This window comes from Stereum hirsutum (assembly GCF_000264905.1).
Source record: "Stereum hirsutum FP-91666 SS1 unplaced genomic scaffold STEHIscaffold_16, whole genome shotgun sequence".
Lineage (NCBI taxonomy): Eukaryota > Fungi > Basidiomycota > Agaricomycetes > Russulales > Stereaceae > Stereum > Stereum hirsutum.
In genome coordinates, this window is record NW_006763146.1 from 289248 (window position 1) to 298689 (window position 9442).

Here is a 9442-nt window from a genome sequence, read left to right on the forward strand (position 1 = left end):
GGAGCTGGAAAAGCTTAGGCAGTCTGACGCCACCGATTCGAAGTTCGGTTTCCCCGGTTCCTCCATTTGTTTGTCGCATCAACCTACTTATACCCATTCCTATGAAGACTTACTACTACTTGGATCTCCATTCGTTGGAGATGTAGAACGACTTGTTAGGGCTTTGCGGTGATGTCTACTCAGATATTCTCAGCGATGGTTTTCTATCCGGCGGAGAACGGGATGGGGCATCAACTTTACACATGACCTACAGTGCATACTATCAGCAGTGCTGTTTCGATTGCACAAGCCCAGCAACACCTATCCTACGTTGGGCCTCTCAAACATCGAGAAGTCCCTGAAGGCAATGACTAGAGCTCTTCTCGAGGACCACAGACCTAAGCGTCTCCCAGGTGCGCTCTCAGTTGATTTGTATCCGATTTAGGAAGTACCATAACCTTCTCTCGCCAATGGGAATCATACTCGCGCTTGCAGACAGCGTTTAATCCGATTGGCAGGTGTTGGTGCACATCTCGCTGCTCGACCATCGGTGCTGATAAACATACTGTGTATTGTAGTATACCCAGTGCCCCACACGTTCGCCGTCCGGGTGCTCTTGATCGTTATTACCGACCCTGCCTCTCTGAGATGGTGTCAGCATCAAAGCTAGGACCAAATTGCCGTTATGCATGACTGACCAGTGCTTCGCATTGCAACGAAGTGGCGATTGGGGGGATACCATCTGCTAGAACTCATATCATGTCTAGCAGCTCGCTGTTGGTTTAGTCCCCTCACATTTGCTCTTGTATGCGCTATACAATTGGGCATCACTGTTCATAAGCGCTATAAACTGTATAATGAAGAGATATATAGCTAGCGCACGACGTTGGATGGCTCCATGCCTGATCATACTTCGAGCCTGACAGAGTCTCTGAAGCGCTCAGTCATATCGATTGCTAATATTCCTGATGTAAAAAAAGACGGCCAGCGGTCTTTATGAGCGCAGAATGTCGCCTATGCGGGGAAGAGACAACCACAGTATCTCAAGGATATAGCCGGTCGTCTATTGCGCATGACCAAACAGCGTTCTACTAAGCTCCTCAAACGGCTTGTTCTGCGCCGTTCGAGATTTTTATGTTGTGGGCACGATGCTGATCCAGGCATGGTAACAGCTTAGTATTCGACCGCTCAGCCACGAACTTGCTCTATACATAAGAGAGAGTCGTCTATCACATCACCTTTCCCTACACGGCCCGTCATGTCCCTCTTCGCCAACCTGTCCAGCGCTGCTCCCGCCCTCGCTCCAGCTCTCAACACTATCAACGAGAGCCTCAATCTCGACAACAAACCGATCACCTATGCAGTCGGTACCGTGCTTTTAGCCTCCGCTGGCCTTCTGTATCGCCACCAGTCGACAAAGGACTTGGCTCCTGGACCGCGCGCATTACCTTTCCTTGGAAATCTCCTCGAAGTTCCTATGAAAGACTCATGGGTCTACTTCAACAACTTGACAGAGAAATACGGTATGGAATATTGATGGTTTCAGATGTTAGCATATTCTGAGGGGCGCTTTACAGGACCCATGATCAGGTTGACGCTAGCAGGTAACGAGATGCTCATCTTAAATGACCTCGAGGATATCGAAGAGCTGGTAAGTCGGAATGATGTATGTCCTCACAATCTCCGTTACTGATGTAGCTCTACCCTTTCTTTTTTAGCTTGTAAAGCGTTCGGCCAATTACTCTTCGCGCCAGCAGCTCATCTACGCCGGAAAGTATCGCTCCGCTGATAGGGTACGCCAGCCTGAGCTTGATATCCTCATTCATTTCTCATCCCCGGGCTGCTAGCGCTTGGTTCTTCTTCCGTATGGGGCGATGCTCAAGAAGCAGCGTGCTGCTGTCACACAGATGATGAGCCCGAAAGGTAAGTTGATATTGTGCCTTCGATTGTCCTCTCACTAAATCTTTCACGGTTCATAGTCGTCGGCACATATGAGCACATTCAGGAGCGTGGAGCGATGAAACTTCTCTTCGATACTATCAAGCAGCCCACGAACACCTACATCAACCTCAAGTGGTACGCCTCGGAGACGCTGCTCGAACTCATTTACGGCAAGAAATTCTCCGCAGACGGCGCAGAGCTCACGACCCTCCTTCACATGCTGGAGTCGGGTACTGAAGATTTCCATCCCTTGAAACACGCCGTCGATACGTTCCCATGGTTGGACTATCTGCCCGATGTCCTTGCACCATGGAGAAAACAGGCGTTAGAGGTTCACAACGGCGAGGTCAAGGTGAGATGTGTCTCTGCTAATGGAAATTCTTCTAGGCTAAAACATTGTCGATAGTTCTACACGCGCTTGCTATATGGTGTTAAGAACAGGCTAGATAATGGCGACCAACTTGAATGTTTTGCCGCTCGCCTGTGGGAGGACTACAAGAAACTTGGACTCGATGAGAAGGCATTGGCATATGGTCCGTATCAACTTCGATCCGCCGTATTTGATAGGATACTCACCATCTGGTTCGCAGTCGCCGGTGCTCCTTTCGAGGCAGGTACGGACAACACGGCCGGAACTGTGCTCTGGTTCTTGGTGGCCATGATGCACTATCCCGACGTTCAGAAGAAGGCGCAGGCAGAGCTCGACAGCGTGCTGGGCGCCGATGGACTCACCCCGCCGAAGTTCCAGCAACTTGAGCAACTCACTTACTGCTCTGCCTTAGTCAAGGAAGTCTTGAGGTGCGTAATTCATGATGTCCTCGGTTGACTTTCACCTAATACTTCGCTGCCTAATTAGATGGAAGCCTGTAGCACCAGTCTCAGCACCGCATTACAGCGAGAAGGATGATGTCTACAAGGGCTACCGCATCCCCGCCAAAACGACGGTTGTGTCGAATATATACGCTCTCCACCACAACGAAAAGCTTTTCCCGAACCACTCTGAGTTCTATCCCGAACGCTTTGTGCCCGCGAACGGAGGCAAGATCGGCGTAGATGGCCTCAACGAGGGTCACTTCAGCTTCGGGTTTGGCAGGCGGTGAGTGAATGCAACATCTGCATCCTTCTCCCCCGAATATCTTGCTCACACAACTACGGAATCGACGTTTAGTGTCTGCCCTGGCCAACATTTGGCGACGAAGTCCGTTTGGATCGCTATGATCAGTCTGCTCTGGGGCTTCAACATCACACCACCGAAAGATGCCAGTGGAAAGCCTATTCTCCCTGACGTGTCTGCTTGCAGAAGCGGTATCACTGCGTACGTTTATCGTCTACCACTCCACCGGTGACCTAAACTAACGCCCTCTCGTAGCGAGCCGGCTACATTCAAGGTGGTCTTGACCCCACGATCTGATGCACACAAGAACACCATCATGTCTCTCAATGCCTGATCGTGCTCATGATTGTATCATTGTTTCTAGTACCTTGGTTGGAGTCATCGCAGCAGAGTCCGTTGGAGATGGGCGATAGGGTTACATCTTACTAGATTTATTATTTCATCATCATGCGGCTGAAGCTGTCTGCGAGGAGTGGGTACCAGCTCTATGCATAATTGTATTTAAGTATTATTACGCCACTTTTTGACCCGATCTTCCGGACTGCAATTTTTGACCTCCGATTGCTCCTCGATCAGTTCAACATGGGCATATCCGAGTCAAGGACGTTCTCCTTGCTCTCGTGATACTACTTAAAAGACGTAGACCAGCAACAACCGGTTCTCTTCGTATAAGGCTTACTTGATGTTTGCTTGATGTTATAAGTCTAGTCACAGTATACAGGGACTATATGTCGAATAATTAGGGTACAATGTCAAGCAGCAAGCTGTCGTTGAAGCTTCATGAGTGGCGAAGAGCCTCAGAGAGGGATCATGAGACTGACGGCGGGCTGCTGATTTGATTTACTTATTTTTCCTGCCCTCTCCGTTTCTTCCACTTTTTCGCATCTCTCGTCGTTTCGTCTCCTCGTCTAACAGGTCGGTGCGGACTCTGCCAGCGCTCATGAGACTAGACGAGCTATATATTATTATTAATTTACTTGCACGGCGCATCGTCCTTCGGGTATGATTGGCACTGATGATCATGGCCCATCACCACTCACCGACTTTATAGCAAGGATACTACTTGTGCTTCCTTGCAACCTGCGCCTTTCGGTAGTAAATCACAATGGCTCTTTTCTCAATGGCGAGATAAATCTTATTGTCGAGGCTGGCTTCGACCATCTATCATTTGCCAGGCCGCATAGCGGGTTCACTTTGCCACATGGCCCTAGTTCAAACTCCGGGCAATTTCGTGTCTGTCCCATCACGACTCCTTGCCACCACGTTCAGCTGACGCCCGCCCTGCCAGCGATGTCTGTTTTCTCTGGCGAGAGCTTGGCAACGTTCATCTTCGCGACTAGCTCGACCATAAATACCAGCGGTGGCCCACGCTAGGCTCAGGCTGCACTACCTGGCGCCGCACTTACCTCGAGAGTCGGAAATGTGCTGTACAGGCTTTCAAGCATGACTTGAGGGGACATCTCTGAAACGCGGCCCTTCAATGCATGATGACCAACGTATCTATCATTTTCACCCTATTAGGCTCTTCATGGGGCTATCCTCGCACACTGCACTCGGTCCTTTGACCAAACGACGGCGCCTTCTCTCGGAGGATGGATGGTTGCGTGACTGGACGACATTCTATGCAACTTACATTTTCACCGCCGTCCCCGTTGTATAGCTGGCGAGCCCCTTCTGTTCTCGGTCTCGCGCGGTCAACACGTAGTGAACTTTACGCAAATCATCTCTCCACAGACGTTTCACCGTAATCCCTGTCCGTGTATACATACGCAGGGCTGACTAGGCTGAATGAGTGTTTTATGGTATAAAGTCGTGAAACAGTGGCCATTAACTAGCATTTTCCCTAGCCCTCCAAGTTTCTAACCTATAGACGTTCTGACCGCCCACAACTCTCATTATGCGCCCAGACCGTTCAGCCCTCTTAGGCTTGTGTTTGTCCGCCACCTCTGCCCTCGGAGCGCTTTATCAAGACCCAACAGGACTTCCTCTAAATACGACATATGACTATATCATAGTTGGAGGTGCGCAATGATCTCTCGACACATTCAATCGACTATACGGGTATGCTAAACCGACTTTATCTTGCGCTTTGATGGTTCCAGCTGGGGCTGCTGGAGGCGTACTCGCTAACAGGCTTACTGAATCGTCTGACGTGAAGGTGCTTTTGATCGAGGCAGGATCAAGGTAAGCCTATGTCCGCTTCGTACTGCATTCTTGACTATCACTAGGCACCATCATTTATGGCTTTTAACCTCAGTGACTACAACAACATCAACATTCAGGTCCCGAGACTTGGCGGTGGCGCACTGATCGGCTCTCAGTTTGTGAGTAGCCACATTTTTCATGGATTATACGACGTTGTTGACTCGATTTCGATGCTGCAGGACTGGAACTTCACGACGACGCCTGTCGAGGGTTTGAACGACCGTGTATTGGAGTATCCTCGTGGTTTTGTCTTGGGCGGCTCGACATCCATCAGTGAGCGCTACGCTCATCTGTACACAAAGGCTATCCTAACACATATTTAGACTTCATGGCGTACAGTCGTGGTACCCGTGATGACTATGACCGATGGGCTAACATTACTGAAGACGATGGCTGGTCTTGGGACAACCTCTATCCTTACATGATCAAGGTTCGTACCTTTGACATCTCTGCCCATACCGCGCTAGAATATTCATGTATACAACTTAGATGGAGAATCTGACCACACCCGCTGATCATCGCAACACGACCGGAGAAATCAACCCAGCTGTACATGGATTCAAAGGTACGTCCGCTTACTCCGCTTCGTCATGATCGTCACTAACCAAGTTCATACACTGTAGGACCTCTCGGCACCAGTCTTCCCGGCATTCACACCTCCATCGACAACCTTGTCCTCAATGCCTCTGCCGAACTTTCGGACGAGTATCCGTTCAACCTCGATATGAACTCGGGTGACTCAATTGGAATCAGTGCGTGTATATCATGACGCTGTTGGACCTTGATCGCTGATTTTGATCCCGATGTTGTAGGTTGGTCACAGAATGCGGTACGACCTCTTCGTAAGAGTTTTCGTATGACCCTCACTGACCAACAACGAACAGATTGCGGACGGTGCACGTTCAAGCTCGGCGAGGGACTACATCGCCCCAGCTCTCAGCCGCTCCAACCTCGACGTCGTTGTCAACACGCAAGTGACGAAGGTCGTGCAGACCGGGACCCAAGACGGTCTTCCGGTCTTCCAAGGTGTCGAGTTCGCTCAGAATGCTTCCGGCCCTGTGTATTCGTTGAACGTGAGCCACGAAGTGATTCTGTCGGCTGGTCCAATTAAGACACCTCATCTTCGTAAGCATCTTTATCTCTAACACCAGTGAGTGTGTCCTGATACGCCACAGTCATGTTGTCTGGTATCGGCGATCCCGATGTACTATCCGCTGTTGGGATCCAAACAATCGTCGATCTCCCCGACGTCGGGACGAACTTCCAAGTCAGTATACCTTCCTCATGCATTTCCGCACCACACATTTCTCATCACACCATCAACATCACAGGATCACCCCCTTCTCACCTCGGTATGGTCCGTCAGCTCCAATGACACCCTCGACGAACTCAATCGCAACGCCACCCTCCAAAACGAAACCCTGAACGAGTGGCTCGCCAACCGTACCGGCGCAGACGTCCTTTCTGCCGGTAACCAGTGGGGATGGTTGAGGCTGCCCGATAACTCCAGCATTTTCGAGAACACGACGGATCCCAGTGCGGGACCCACCTCAGCGCACTACGAGTTCGTATTCACGGTCAGTTATTTTCAGCCTGCCAGTTCATACGGATGCTGAGCGTTCCCGTAGGATAACTTCCTGTCGTTCACCGAGCCCGAGCCCGCGAACGGCAGCTTCTTCACCATGTTCACCAACATCGTCTCCATCACCTCCCGGGGCAACATCACCCTAAACAGCACCTCCGCCTTCACCCACCCGATCCTCTCGCCCAACCTCCTCTCCACCGAGTTCGACATCTTCAACATGCGCGAGGCCGTCAAATCCGCGCGACGCTTCATGGCCGCGCCCGCCTGGTCGAACTGGATAGTAGCGGAATATGGGACGTTCGCGCAGGCGCAGACGGATGACGAGATCGATGCGTATGCGAGGGCGGGGACGTATACGAATTCGCATGGATCGTGTACGGTGCCGATGGGGAAGACGGGGAATGAGACGTCGAGGGGGAGTGGGGCGTTGAATTCGGATTTGACGGTCAAGCAGACGGTCGGGCTGAGGGTTGTGGATTCTACGATCTTCGTGAGTTTATTTCGTGGACCCGAGTTGAGATCTTGATTTTCGATGTGACGCTGACTTTCGTTTGTTGGAACGTAGCCACGGATCCCGGCGGCGCATACGCAGACTCCGACGTATATCGTGGCTGAGCGCGCTTCGGATTTGATCAAGGCTGCAGACGGTCGTTACAACGTTACACTTTGAGTCCCGTTCTGACATTTAGATAGTGTACTGGACTTCGTACGAAAAATTAGTACTGATACACTCTAATCCTTCATGACCATAATATTTCTTCATTTACGGTCCATTCCATGACAATCAATTTACTTAGAGTCTTGTCCGCCCGTGTGACCTCTGAATCTTCAAAGTGAATTCACGCACACTACTTAGACTGCATAATTAAATAAGGTCAACGAAAGACGAATAGCCCGAGTCAGGTCAGGTCAAATCACCTGGAACCGGACACTGAATCTCACAGTTTAGTCGGCTGAACCATGGCCACTAGCCTGAGATAGCTCGACTCCGACGAGAATACTCAATCCGACCGCACCACTCAACTCAACTCTGATCGATCGACGAGCGAACAACACCCAGGTCCCACCCAAAAAACTCAAAAGTTCGAAGCGGGCATAAGTACGATTTAGAAAGGACTCCGAACGATCGAGCCCTCGCCGCAACATGACGAAATGGAAAGGCAATGTATACGCGATGGAATGGAATGGATATAACGCAGCACGCAACTACATCTCGACCTCGCATCCCAATCCCAACCCCACGTCCCACGTCCCAACCCAACCTGAGCCTCCCCAGAAAAGAGATCATAGCGAAGATCATGTCAAAGAAAAAGGAAAAAGAGAAAGAAAACGGGAGCGAAAGAAGAGGGCAAGGGGATATACACGAACCACAACAAACCAAACCGGGGGCGAAAGAACGAAAGGGATATATGAGATATGTACGTGTTTGTTGAAGCACTCGTACTGGACTGCGCAGACGGGGGCGAATTGAAACAGCGTGAATGAGGATGAAGAATGAGGAATGGGGAATGAAGAATGGGAATTGGGATGCAGGAAGCACGACAAACAGCAAGAGCAACAACAACCGGTCAAGATCGGGCTGAAAGTCTTAAGATTCAGGAATACGATATATGATATACTACGAAGGATGAAACGTGAAGCATGGCGCGTGAAGCGCGAGGAATGAGGAGTGTAGAATGAAGAGGAGGGGGGGGGGGGGGGATTGGGGTAACACAAAGGCGGAGACCAGCGAACCAGCACGAGCACGAGCACAAGGGACGAGACAAACAACAACGTCAATAGAGCAGGGGGGTGAGAGCAAAAACAATGCACAGAGAAACCGAACGCCTTCCTTCCTTCCAAACAACGACACCTCCCATGCACAACACCTACACCTTCCAGCACAACACTGAACACAAAACCCTACACCAAACAAACACGAACACAGGGAGAAAAGAGGAGATGAAGAACGGCTCGATCGACGATCACCGCGGGTAATACACCTCTTCGTCCCAGGATTCTGTTCGACATCGGGTCAGCATCAACATCAACATCCCCATCCATAAGAGTCCAAGATGACCAGAAAAGCCCACGAGAACGAAAACTAAACGACAAACGACAACCAACGAAAGACAAAAAACGTACCTTCCGTGATATTCTTCCACGCCAGATAAAGCACATACACCGCCGCGGTTTCCAGCACCGTAGCGATGAACGACCCGTCCACTTTCGCGCCCGAGCCCTATATTCCATTATCCATTCCCAAACCACAAAACACAAAAGTCAGCATTTTTCCATTCGCACACCCGTCCATCCCACTGCCCGTCCCTCTGCACTCTGATGAACAAGCACCAGGAACAGGAGAAGTGACAACGGCGCAAGGACACTAGAGGAAGCATACAAGAAAAACACGCACCGAACAAACAACCCTCCCCAACAAAAACCACGCGAGCTGGCTGAGCACGAACAAGATCCCGGAGAGCAGGTAATACCATAGCGGTCGGAGTTCGCGCAGGATGCCGAGGACGATGTAGGCCATGAGGATGAAGTAGAGGAGGGTCGCGCTGTTTTTTGTTTTTTGGGGTGGGTGTGGGTGGGGTGTGGGGTGGGGGTGGGTGGGTGTGTGTGTGTGTGTGTGT

General features: G+C 50.7%; 3 protein-coding genes across 3 annotated transcripts in view; 2 read left to right on the forward strand and 1 right to left on the reverse strand.

Moving 5' to 3' along the window:
• Window positions 1-1237: 1237 nt before the first annotated feature.
• STEHIDRAFT_171504 (cytochrome P450) lies at window positions 1238-3368 on the forward strand (the record flags this gene model as incomplete). Its single annotated transcript, XM_007308775.1, has 10 exons — window positions 1238-1502; window positions 1557-1630; window positions 1698-1772; window positions 1827-1902; window positions 1959-2272; window positions 2327-2453; window positions 2511-2718; window positions 2777-3016; window positions 3089-3235; window positions 3290-3368. The coding sequence occupies 10 exons, from the start codon at window positions 1238-1240 to the stop codon at window positions 3366-3368; spliced, it is 1605 nt and encodes a 534-aa protein (XP_007308837.1).
• Window positions 3369-4321: 953 nt separating this feature from the next.
• Window positions 4322-7593, forward strand: STEHIDRAFT_103249 (aryl-alcohol oxidase-like protein). Its single transcript, XM_007308776.1, has 13 exons — window positions 4322-5055; window positions 5137-5218; window positions 5292-5358; window positions 5419-5512; window positions 5563-5669; window positions 5729-5804; window positions 5863-5991; window positions 6052-6068; window positions 6124-6364; window positions 6415-6506; window positions 6571-6816; window positions 6868-7314; window positions 7390-7593. The coding sequence occupies exons 1-13, from the start codon at window positions 4932-4934 to the stop codon at window positions 7492-7494; spliced, it is 1827 nt and encodes a 608-aa protein (XP_007308838.1). The 5' UTR covers window positions 4322-4931; the 3' UTR covers window positions 7495-7593.
• A 1195-nt stretch (window positions 7594-8788) lies between these two features.
• Window positions 8789-9442, reverse strand: part of STEHIDRAFT_65305 (uncharacterized protein) — a gene marked incomplete at both ends in the record, with an annotated part of 3147 nt that continues 2493 nt past the window's right edge. The window contains 3 exons of the mRNA XM_007308658.1: window positions 8789-8823; window positions 8949-9045; window positions 9220-9367. Of these exons, the coding sequence (XP_007308720.1) occupies window positions 8789-8823; window positions 8949-9045; window positions 9220-9367 (280 nt within the window). The remainder of the gene's footprint in view (window positions 8824-8948; window positions 9046-9219; window positions 9368-9442) is intronic.

Excerpts from the sequence above, each read along its gene's own strand:
- STEHIDRAFT_103249 (XM_007308776.1), top strand. The coding sequence starts at position 4,932 with ATGCGCCCAGACCGTTCAGCCCTCTTAGGCTTGTGTTTGTCCGCCACC. Across the intron at positions 5,056-5,136 it reads TGACTATATCATAGTTGGAG|CTGGGGCTGCTGGAGGCGTA; the intron begins GTGCGCAATGAT and ends TGATGGTTCCAG. Across the intron at positions 6,507-6,570 it reads ACGTCGGGACGAACTTCCAA|GATCACCCCCTTCTCACCTC; the intron begins GTCAGTATACCT and ends TCAACATCACAG.